This window comes from Apteryx rowi, unplaced genomic scaffold, assembly GCF_003343035.1.
Source record: "Apteryx rowi isolate R43461 unplaced genomic scaffold, aptRow1 scaffold_9, whole genome shotgun sequence".
NCBI lineage: Eukaryota > Metazoa > Chordata > Aves > Apterygiformes > Apterygidae > Apteryx > Apteryx rowi.
The window spans coordinates 3,835,737-3,847,735 of NW_020451204.1; the positions used below are offsets into that span (position 1 = coordinate 3,835,737).

The 11,999-nt window shown below is 42.9% G+C and overlaps 1 protein-coding gene across 2 annotated transcripts; it reads left to right on the forward strand.

The window, feature by feature from the left end:
* Positions 1-11: 11 nt before the first annotated feature.
* Positions 12-7,360, forward strand: ATP5F1C (ATP synthase F1 subunit gamma). Of its 2 annotated transcripts, none has more exons than XM_026091264.1 (10): positions 12-113; positions 820-854; positions 1,877-2,008; positions 2,717-2,921; positions 3,377-3,520; positions 3,913-3,977; positions 4,384-4,539; positions 5,654-5,750; positions 6,639-6,675; positions 7,225-7,360. In XM_026091264.1, exons 1-9 carry the CDS (start codon positions 70-72, stop codon positions 6,643-6,645), a joined length of 885 nt encoding a protein of 294 aa, XP_025947049.1. In that variant the 5' UTR covers positions 12-69; the 3' UTR covers positions 6,646-6,675; positions 7,225-7,360. The 2 variants fall into 2 exon arrangements, with proteins under 2 accessions (XP_025947049.1, XP_025947050.1); XM_026091265.1 differs by lacking the exon at positions 12-113 and adding an exon at positions 321-477.
* Positions 7,361-11,999: the final 4,639 nt, after the last annotated feature.

An 11,999-nucleotide genomic window follows, 5' to 3' on the forward strand; every position in this document is an offset into this window, starting at 1 on the left:
CCCCCCGGTGGGGCGCATGCGCGGTGCGGGCGCGCTGACCTTCAGCGGGGCTGTGGTAGAGGCGCCGCCATGTTCGCCCGGGGCGCCGCCGTCGCCCTTTACCAGCCGCAATGGTAACGGCCGGCGGGGCGCAGCAAGCGGCGGGAAGCCCTGAGGGGCCGGGGCCGGGCCCGGTCCGGCGGGCTGAGGCAGCCGCCGCTCCCCTCAGGGCGGTGGGGCTGTCGCCGGCCGTGCGGGGCGCCGGGGCCTGGAGCGGGCTGAGGGGAGGCGCCGGCCGTGAGGCGCCGGTGGCGCCCCGGGCACGGAGCCTCCGGCCGCGGTTTTGGGGGCTGGTGGCGGAGGGAAAAGGGAGGTCGYAGGGAAAGCTCTGAGCTCGGGAGGCGACTGCGGGCAGGAGGCGGAGAGCTGGTGGCGCCGTGGATGGCAGACGGTGCGAGGAGACTCTGCGCTCGTCAGGCAGTGATGCAGCTTCCTCTGGTTTACCTTCCTTTTAAACTTTTTTTAAAAAATCAATTATGTCTTTTGGAAGCTCTCCTCTTGTGGTGCCCTGCTCTGTCGGTCCTCCTTCACATTGTGCCGTTATCTAAGACAGCGGGAGCGCCACAAAAAAATGCATTAAATGCTATATAGTGGCACAAGAGGTGAAGGAAAGATGTGGACACAAGACRTGGTTTGAGAGTGAAATGACCCTCCTACCGGTGCTTTTTAAGAAACAGCAGTTYTTAAATCTCATCTCCCTGTAAGAGACCTGATGTGAACAGATGTTGGTTTGCTGGAGAGCTAGTGAGCTAGCCTAATGTCTGCTGCGTTCATTTTCAGGGGCCAAGTCAGGAATATGGCAACTCTAAAAGACAGTAAGTATTGCTTTTGTCTGCTTGTAAGAGAGGGATGTTGTTGCAGGAAGACCATATGTTAAAACGTAACATCAATTAGCTTGTGACTTCCCCAGATAGAYAAAACKATTATCATCCACCACAACATTCAARTATAAAYCTCCAACATGTTTTATATTCAAGAAGCGCCTTTCAAAAAGGCATCACTTGAAATGTTTTTACCATGAACTTAAACGTCATTTAAGCAAACCAGTATAGTTTTACTCAAACATATTTTTAAAATAATTTAATCAAATGTGCTAAAGCAGATTCTGACTCAGCTTTAAAAATCTAACTTTTTTGTTACATTAGTTTGATGACTTTGTGCCTTTATCCAACACTGAAAAACAAGGTTGACTGTTAGTTCACCTTTGATAATGCCTCTTTAAGCCCTATTAGTCTTGGGTACTTGTATAGGGATATTGTCCTGGATCTGAATTTAGGATGGCTGATTTGTTTTCTTTTTACACCAGTATTTGGCCAGAATCTAAACAGAGGAACACGTTTATTCTGTCTCTTTATCATCTTTTCCCAGGTGATGAGGGGAAAAAAAAGAGACTCAATATTATAATGTGCATCAAATGGTATATTTGAGAAAAAGGTCGACTTGGAAGGAAAGAGAATAAGGCTTCTATGACATACAGTTTCATCTTAAACTTCTCTTGGCAGAGTTACCAGTTTTGCAGTAGAAAAAAGCTTAAATGATTTCAGAGTGTCCATTTGTGGCATAAATATTAAAYAGGCTTTATGTGTGTGGGGAATCTATTGTAAGGAAGCATTTGGGTTAACCAGGTTACTACTCTTATTATTTTCTTACTGTGAATACTAAGAACTTTTTTTTTTTTTAGATTTTATTGGTTCATTTTTTATTTATTCGTTTTTCATCTTTGAGGGACTTAGTGTGATATTTTTGGATGGATGTTGCTAGTGTTTTTTTTTGTTTGTTTTTGATGTCATTGTGCCCAGTATAGCCCAGCTTTGACCTTCAACTATTAACCTTGTAGTTACCAGACGTTTAAAATCCATCAAGAACATTCAGAARATTACGAAGTCCATGAAGATGGTTTCTGCAGCAAAATATGCAAGAGCTGAGAGGGAACTGAAGCCTGCTAGAATATATGGAACAGGAGCGCTRGGTAATAGAAGACTCCACACTGTGTGATACGGGAATAGAAGAGGGAGGCTTTCATGGTGTTGTTTAAATGTCTRGATTTGTTTTAATCTTTCGGGTACATCTTCGAAAGAATTTGTATCCCTAGGGCACTGTCACCTTGAGTATTCCTTATCCCCATAGGTAATTTATAGAAAGTCATTTTTAAGAGCTCTAGTGTGAAATTCGTTATGATTTCTGATTATTTTTTAACTGTGTGGTTCTGTACTTAGTTTTGCGTGTCATAAAATCAACGCTACTTGTAATCGTTGGCCTGCTTCTTTCTGTTAATGAAGTTGTGCCGTGTGCCCTTAGTGTCAGCTCTGGTATTACCGTTACGGACAAACTTTGTTGCGAAATTTTAGGCTGCACGTACTCCTGAGCAACTGGATTTGCAGTGAACCTTTAATAATGATGTTTATTGAATGAGGTTTGACAYAGAAATGTAGCTGGCTTTTAATGGGGGGGAAGGGGGGAGGCGTGTTTGGTTGGKTGGGCTTTTTGTCGTTTTTGTTTTTGTCACCTCTGGTCATACCACATGCAATCTTTAATGACCAGCAGGGAGATAAAATTCATCTGGCTGTGATTTGGAGCTCCTTTAGAAATGATTTTAGTTGGAATAAGTTAAAGGTATTTTGATGTCACCTGTTTGCTTCCTGGTACTCTTGAGTAAGTTACCTGTCTTCTTCTTCAGCTCTTTATGAGAAAGCAGAAATTAAAGCACCTGAGGACAAGAAGAAGTACCTACTTATTGGTGTGTCCTCTGATCGAGGTCTGTGTGGAGCTATTCATACATCTATTGCTAAAACCATGAAGAATGAGATTGCCAACCTCTCAAACGCGGGGAAAGAAGTTATGGTGGTTGGAATAGGTGACAAGATCAGAGGCCTACTTCAAAGGTAAAAACAAGTAGAGGGATCTGGTTTTCTTTTTGTTATTTTGTTTTCTGTRGTAGAAGTGTCAAGACTCCTCAAAAAGCTCTTTGGCATCCACAGGCAATTACCTTTTATGGAGATATGATAAATGCAAGTTTCTGTTTAAAAAAAATTCTGCAAGTATACTGAAATAGATTTTGCTCACTTGGATGTTTTGTGAAACTGCTGCATGACACTGTTATATTGGAATGAGAGTCAGAGCTAGCAACACCAGCACTGTTGCAAAGGTGTGTTTATCATGAAGCTATTGTGATAATTTAACTAAAAAAATAGTTAAAAATTTCTCTCAAGCCAGAATTCGGTATAATGCTTAGTTTTATGAACACTGGTGAGTTGGTTCCTTGCATTTGGTGCTACCTAGTTCTACACTAGAACATTGACTTGGTTCTAATACAGAGGGCATGTTACTGTTACTGTAGGACGCATGGCAATTACTTCCTGCTGACATTCAAAGAAGTAGGACGGAGACCTCCAAGCTTTGGAGATGCTTCAGTCATTGCTTCAGAGCTGCTAAACTCCGGGTATGAATTTGATGAAGGATCCGTCATCTACAATCGGTTCAGGTAAGATAAAATCAAAGCTGCTTTTAAGGTGTGTGTTCTAAGAGGTGTACTGGAAAGGTGTTGGATAAAAGACTTTCAAGCAGCATGTTGGTCCATGAAAACTGAATGTGACTTGGTATGTTTATTTCTTTAGGAGTGCATTTTGTTGTTGTATGTGAAGAGCTATTGTTTTTGAAGAGCTGTAGCTGGAGTTCTGTTTTTATTTGTATAGTGGGTGCTGTTATCTTCACAGTCAGTACCTCATTACGTACTGATACTTCACCAGGAGTATCACAAGACTTTCAGGAATGGGAAGCCCTAAAGCTGTCTGTTCCAATTGGATTTTAAATGTTCAATTTAGGCTTTTCAGTTCAGCTTATCATATTATGCTTCTCCCCCCCCCCCCCCAATAGGTCTGTTATCTCCTACAAGACTGATGAAAAACCAATATTCTCCCTTGAAACAGTTGCTGGTTCTGGTAAGTAGTGACCTAGAAACCACCAGGTATGTGAAGAGACAGATCGCAGAAAAGATATTCTGAATGTTCCCCAGAATGTTTCTGTATTGGCATGTTGTAGATTATTTGCCAGTTTACCTTCTTGGACTTTCTAAAAGATGAATCCAAAAAAAAAGACGGATTTGAAAGAAAAAATATACTTTTTTTTCCTGCAGTCCAAGTGTTAACTTTTTAAAATACTTACAAGAGCTTAATGTTCCAAGTATCCAGTTAAGGGTAGTACATGTATGATAATTCAAAAAGTAGAATAGATTTAGGCCAATGTATGAAGACTGAGAAGCAAGGGCAACTCAGTTATTTCAAATGAACCGTAGCTTGAATGTTATAGGCTTGGATTTCTCTAATTCCACTCTTTCATATTTTACAGAAAGCCTTAGTATCTATGATGATATTGATGCTGATGTGCTGAGAAACTACCAGGAATTTACACTAGCAAATATTCTGTACTACTCCCTGAAAGAATCCACCACCAGCGAGCAGAGTGCTAGGATGACCGCTATGGACAAYGCTAGCAAAAATGCTTGTAAGGCTCCTCTGTGGGTTTTCTGGGACTCCACTAGTTTATCATGAAGAAACTYGCCTCCGTTTATGTAGTTCTTTGCTTCCAAAGGGATAACTTAAGAACCAATTTCTCATTTAATCACAACCCAAGTCCAGTTTTTTGAGCCAATTCTACCAGGATTCTTTTCTGAACATGTGAACCGTACTTAGTCCCTGGATAGAGATTGCTGTTAAGTATAGGTGCGGTTTTAATACGAGAAGCAAGACTTAGGTGGCTAGAGGTAGAATACCGGATTCTTTTGTAAGAATATGAAATACTAAGCTAACCTTGTGATGGCCAAGAATTCTGTAGACTTTTCTGCTGTGGCTGGTCTGAGGATCTCCAAAATCTCTATAAATCTTTCTACTTGCAAGCCCAATGTAATTAGTAATGCACCAGTTTAAAGGTTAAATAGTCGTTAAATACTTTACCACCGGTCATGTAGCAAGTTGAGAATATCCAAGTATCCCTTAAAAGGTGTCCAAACTGGGTACGGTGCAGCAAGTATGCAGCTGGTATTAATGGGAGACAGTAGCTTTTAATCTGTCACAATGATGAGACTTGAGTGTTGCATAAAGGATATTGGTGACCGAAAGTAGCTGCTGTGATTTGGAATAGGGCTACTAGTAGCTTTAAGTTTGCTTCTCTGCTGACGTTGTCTTGAGAAGGTATCACCACTTTCTCTCCATCTCAAAAAAAGAGAATTACAGGTTGGCAGGCAGGCTCCACTTGCCCAAACAGCAGTAACTTGAAGGAAATACTGGTGCAGTTATTGATAGTGAAATCTTCCCACAGTAGTTTAAGAGCAAATAGTGCAGGTTTGTGTTATGTTGAAGTTGTACGATGCCATGGTACTTCTTACTCTGTCAGCTGTTGTTCAGCTGTTTAACTCTGATGCCTCAAGCTAAAAACAATGTTTCTAGATTATCTACTAGTAGTATTGTCTTGGGGGGGAGGGAGGGGGACACAAGTGCAGTAAACCTCTTACCGTTTGCATGGGTTAGCAATGCTATTTGGTATTCTGTTCAAACAGCTTCTCTTCATCCGTGTTTGAATACTTATTATGCGTTTAAATTCCAACCTTAATTTTTTCTAGCTGAGATGATTGACAAATTGACCTTGACGTTCAACCGTACCCGCCAAGCTGTAATTACCAAGGAGCTTATTGAGATCATCTCTGGTGCTGCTGCTCTGTGAGTATCCGTAAAAATGTGAAATATGACTTGTTCTAAAATCGTGTAATGCTTATATGTCTTGCTTCTGTCAGCTTAATGGGAAAGTAAGGGCATATAGGTTCTAACACCAAAGGGAAGACAATACATGGCACGAATCCCATGTTTTTCAGCCTGAGGTAGTTCTACTAACTAGTGTGATATTGGACAGTTCTTTCTGGTCAGATACACTTAAAAAGCTGGTAAAATAGATCTTTAACTTTGACACAATGTCCTTCCCTGAGCAAGCAGTGTTTTCCCTGCTCCTTTTTGGCTTTGAGTAGACTTTTTTACCCCTCTTCTACTTGGGCTTTTCCTGCTCTGTCTACTCAAACAGCCCAGTACATTGCAATAATATAGTGTTGGATGGGGGAAACCAACCCGGGTAACTTAATTGCCTGTGGGTTTATCAGCCCATTGTGGTGTTCAGGAGCTGAACGATTGGGGGTGGGTTTGGAAGGAGGGAATTTCCAGAGTCTGTTGACTCAAAGTGTGTATCTTACTTAAATGTTAAAGTTCAATATTTTACATAYTTCCCTGAGAAAGAAGTTTTGTGAGTGTGCGTGCTGCAGCTTACAAAACAATGCGTGAGCTTGGACCATAATTTGTAACTGCATGTAGCTATTGTATATTACATCTAACAGTTTAAAAACTTGTGCTGTAATCAAAGATGCAAATACATGCGTTAATATCCTGTGTGTTTATAAAATGCCTGGAATACAAGATGTACCAYACTGCAGTTATGCGCTGTATTGTGCTCCTCACAATATAGTTGCAGTTATAAATGCATGTGGAATTTTGCCTTAATTTGCATGAGTTGCTTCCTAACCTGCTTGTTCTGTTTTTTTTTTCTCATAATATCAAAACCAGGGATTAATCGGAAAAAGAGGTTCAGCCAAGAAAAGAGGTAAAGTTACAAAATAGAAACTAGATTGCATTTTAAAATGAATAAAYACAGATAATCTTGCAGTTAAATGAGGAAGTCCGAGTTCAGTTTTRTTGGTCAGAGAAACTTCTTTTCTTCCTCGAGAGTTGGGAAACTGCTGTTCCAGTCCCATGGCTAGTTTGAATCTCTGTCTATACAAAAAGTTCTTGAACACCAATAATTTTAAGCAAAAATGTGTCTGTGATAGCATGCATCTGCRTTTGGCATGCTTTTCTCTGTCTTTTTATGCATTTTTGGGTTATTGGATTCATTTGCAGTTACTGCTTTAATTTTTCATAGTGCCCTGAAAATATGCAGTGAAATGTCTGTACCTTAGAGATTGTTCCTGAAAAAAAAATTCTGAAGGAAAATAAGCAGATTCAAATTTTAAAACTTTATGGGAAAATAGGTTTGAAAGAGGGGTTGTGGTGGCAAGGAAGATGAATGAATTGATAAAGTATTCACACTGGAGGAGACAAAAGGAAAAAAGATACTTTGAAGGTTTCTAATATGCTTCCATTTTTCTTACAGGTAAAGAGGAGCTCTTCTGAGCATATGGTTTAACCTGCCTGTGTCTATGTTTATAAGACTACTCCGTCATTTTGTGAAGTGGTAAAGCCCCGGAAATATCTGTAAATTCTTAAAATAAACAACCTACATGAAACAAGTGTTCTCGGTTGTCTAAGTATCTAGATTTGAYTTGGTTACTCTTTGAAAAAGCTAGTTTTTAAAAGCCTGTGCTCTACCTTTTGTAATCTATGTGACATACAAAGCATGTGGGTGGGTATTCCCTTTTGAAGGGAGGGAAAGGGTGCATATCTTCAGAATATTAACACCTTATATTTTCAAGGTGTTAGTTTGTTACATATATTGTGCGCTGAGGAGGGACATGGCCAAATAACTGCTTTGAATCATGAATTTGGARCACTGGTCTTTGTCTCATTTGAACACTATAGACATTTCTAGGCATTCATATCCTAAAATGAACTTACATGATTATATGAATCACTAGTCTTTATTTAGAATGAGTAGTATTTTTTTTGTTGGTCAGTTTATATACTGGCATGCTATAAAATACAGTAAGACTTGCCACATTCTCAAACTCTCTATACATGACAGAAATGTATGAAAGGAAAAATAGGACATGCTGAAGCGTAAGATATGTTCAGTAGTGGTGCAGTTATAACCATAAAAGCAAAAAGATGCTTCTCCCAGTTTGGCAGACAAAAGTCCTTGAAGGACTCGGTTATGTACATGAAGGGCAAGGGGGAGAGGGTCTGTAGAAGGGAGATGAAGAAAATGTAAATGGCGTGGAGTATCGAAGCAATCTTCGAGCATGACTGGAGGAACAGGCATGCTGTTGGATTGAGATGGACATAAATCAGCTGGTCTAGAAACCATAAAATCAAGTGCTGAGCTTGAGCTAATATGCTGTCTCAGATGCAACATGTTAACTTCATATGAAGCGCTGCACTGTTGCCACCCTACAGCTGTCAGTGTGCTGGCTTTGTGGTTGAATGAATGCGTGCATCCATCTAGATATACATGTGGATAAAAAGGGAAGCAATGTAAGGATGCAAGGCGGGATCTGCAGAAACTGGAGAGACTGACTTGGAGAGGTTTTGTTACATATTTAGAACAATCTTCTAATCAGTTATTTTAAGAACTAATGGCTTCTTTAAGGAACTAAGGTTCTAATACTATTGTTAGTCGCATAACTGAAGTGGCCGACTGCTTGGATTGAGTGATTTTCGGAAGTACTAAAATGTGGGAACACAAACTAGCCGCCAGATACGAAGGTGGCTGTTATAATAATGGAGGAGTTTCTTGACTTACGCAGTTCTCAGATTAAGGCCTCGATTCTGTAATTCTTTGAGCATACTCTAAGCTGGGGGAAACACTGCTTTGAAACCTCAAACTTCTGAGGTAATCCTGATGATTTACATTCCACCTTTCCTTGGTAAATTTTTCCATCATCTTTGTCCTCTTCTGTGTGAAACTGCATCCCTGATAGCAAAACCATCGCCAGTCTAAGTGATTTCCAGGAGGTGGAGGGGAATGCAGTTCCTACCATGTGCTACCTGATGGCATTATGCACGATGTCATCGATGTAGGGCCCAGCCTTTCCAGCAGCATCGCATTGCTGCAGATTTTTGTCCAGGTGGAGTTTTTGAGGCTACCCAGCCTGCTGTTGCTGCCTTGCACGCCCTGCTGTTTCTGCCTAAGAGTCCATGCCTGCCTTTTGCCCAGCCTGCTTGCAGCTAAGACTGCAGAGCGTGCACATACAGTGGATCAGATAGGCAGCCATCACTTTCTCGCATCCCAGGTGTTCCCTTCGAGGAAGGGAGGGATGGCACGCTTGTGCGAAGCTGAGCAGCGGGGTGCTGGTCTGCTTGAAACTGGTTAACGAGGTGGAAACTGCAGCATTGGCCCCCGGCGCACAGCGGCTGATGCAGGAGCTCTGCCCTGTCCATCAGGCACCCTGAAGTAAAACAGCCCCCCTGCCTTTCCCAGCMCATCTGATTGTTCCTCTCCTCCTCCCCTGTACGTCGTGTCCTTTAGTCCTCACATTCACAAGGAAATACTTCCCACAACCTCCAACCTGTCTTCCCTTCTTCCCCCCTTCAAGACGCAGCAGGGTGCTTAGTGCACAGTCCTGGTCAGGTCGAGGTTCCCAGCCGCCGGCCCTGAGACCTACCGGCAGCTGCTGTCTCCTTTTGCGCGYTCCCCCTGCCCTGGAGGCTGGGTTCCTGCCAGCGATGCTCCGCAGCAAGACTGTTGGCCTTGTCCCTGGATAGCACCCTTTGCCTCGCGCTTTAGCCGAGCATCTGCCAGGAATCCTAACTGCTCTCTGAATCTGCTCCTCACTGTGAAATACCTAATAGGTAAAGGTTAATATGTGTGTATGTGGGGCAAGGGTTAGGCTCTTTCTCCTTTTTATCAGAGAAATCGGGCATTTGATTTTAGAGGAATTCAGATACTCTGGCCTTAAGATCTCCAGACTTTGGAATCGCTGTGTGAGATAAAACAACAGCCCAATGCCAAAGTTTCTATCCTACTAAGATGCATTAAATACTATCTTAGGTACCTAAGGAGTAGTAAGTATGTCCACAGAGGARAGATCTTTTCAAACTCCTGCAGTGAATGCTTGGTTCCCCCCGGAGGCATTTATAGCACTTTTACTTGCTCTCAACTTTCTGTCACTCAGCCAYGATGATCTTTGCATTCATATACACATATTTTTGGTTACTGCTCTGGATTGCATAAGGTTTCCAGTGCCACGTTCCATTGCACAGTGTTTTATGGCTTTTCATTACTGAACAATTGCTGCTAGGAGCCGTGCAACTCTGTAATGGTTTGGGGAACTAAACTTGGAAGCTCAGGTCCTTCAAGCTAAACAGCAGGAACCATGGAGATAGGCTCTTTTTCTCAGTTTATTACAGTACGAGCRATCTGTCGTCACCTTTGAGCTCACACAGTCAGTGTGATATGCTCTATGGAGGAGCCTGAACTGCTCAAGTTAGGCAGCTCATGAATCAGGAATCTCCTTATCTAATAAATCCTGTGACTTTCCTTTCATTGCAGTCAGCCCATATTCCAAGAAGAGCCCAGGAAACAAGTCATGTTACTCTGAATATTTGGTAGCATCAGTCCATGTTAATTCCCTTAAGAATACCTCTGAAGTTTAAAAAAGGGGGTCTGCGCATTTGCAGCTTTTTCACACACTTGGAAAACACATTTCTAAGATGGAAAATAATGCTGCTAGTTCAGAACTCCCCAAAGCTCTTTGATGAAGAGAGCAAGCAAAGGTCATTCACCTTTCCTTAAACATGACAAACAGGCAGGACTTTGTTGTGGGTCCAGCTCCCCTCTCTGTAGATTGCAGGCTTGAGAYGTGACTGATAAAAGAGATGACATTGTTCATTGACTAATTGACTAATAATCACTACTAATAATCCAATAAATCAGTGAACTAACTAGTGAATTAATTAATAGAACTAGCATTAATTTACAATTCTATCCTTCACACTATCATTAGTTACACACAATTATTGAATTACAATTTATTATTCTTAAGTGCTATTAATTACACRCAACTACTATAGTTTAATAGTTCTGTTGCCCTTTATTCTACCTCCCACACCGCTATTGGGGTGCAATACTATCACCCCTTTCCATACCCATTTTCAGGTTGTTTTTACGCTGGTTTTATACCTTAATCTTCGTTTCCAGATCCTCCTTTTCGCCACTATTGCACCATCCCTTCCCTGCCCAGTCTCTGAATAAACCACCTGCGTGTAAATCCCTTATCCCTCTTGGTCCCAGTTTTGCTCCATCCATACCCAAACTGGGTGTTTCTAACCCAGAGTTACCCAGGCAATCTTGGCCTTATAGAATATTGCCTATATACAGGTGGCCTTGCAAGGTTTTACTCCCCAAAAGATCCCCGAAAATCCTGATTGCTGGGATCATACTCGGTACATATTGTTTATTTTACATACTTTCTGAGACAAATTCTACTCCAGCCTTGGTTCCTCTACCTAGTTCCAAATAAATTCTAGCACTTCCTTATCTTAGGGGCAACAATCCCCACACCAGTGCAAGGTTACGCGCTTTTTTTCCGCGCTTTTTTTTGTGCTCACACAGCAGCCTGCTCTCCTTTGGCTGCTTCAGTACAAATCACTGCTCTTAATGTGATTTTTTTTCAGACAACCTCCCCGTTCCCTTGTCTTGTCAAGCCTCCCTGCAAGTCTTCCGCTGCCGAAGTCGATTTGAAGTGTTTAGATCAGGCTCATTCTTGCGCCCTCGTGAAATTTTTTTCATGGCCAGAGSAGTCTCCCTATCACCCTAAAATTAGCCATAAAAAAAGCAACAAAATAACGGTTTCGCGYCGGAAGGGAAGCTCCGCTGGCAGGGAGCCTGCCGCAGCGCCGGGGGCCGGCGGAGGCGGACGCGAGCGGCCGCGGTCGCAGCAGCTCCTGCGGCCGGGGGAAACGGCTGTTACTTCAGAACAGCGGCGCGGCGGCTCAGGGCCCGCACCGGTGCGCGCCGCTGACGCTGCCACGACCGCCCTCGGCCGCCGCGCAGCCCAAACGCACCGAACAGGGCTTCGGGCAGGCTGTTTCGAGCAGACCCCCCCCGCTTGCCGGGGAATATTTGAATTTGGGGAGGTTACGTGCGCCTCCCTCACGGGCGGGAAGGCTCCGGCCGCCTCCCCGTCGCCTCCCGCCCCAGGCCGCGCGGCCCATGGCCGAGCGCTCGATGGGCCGCGCCGCGCTCGATGCGCTCGATGCGCTCGGCGCTGG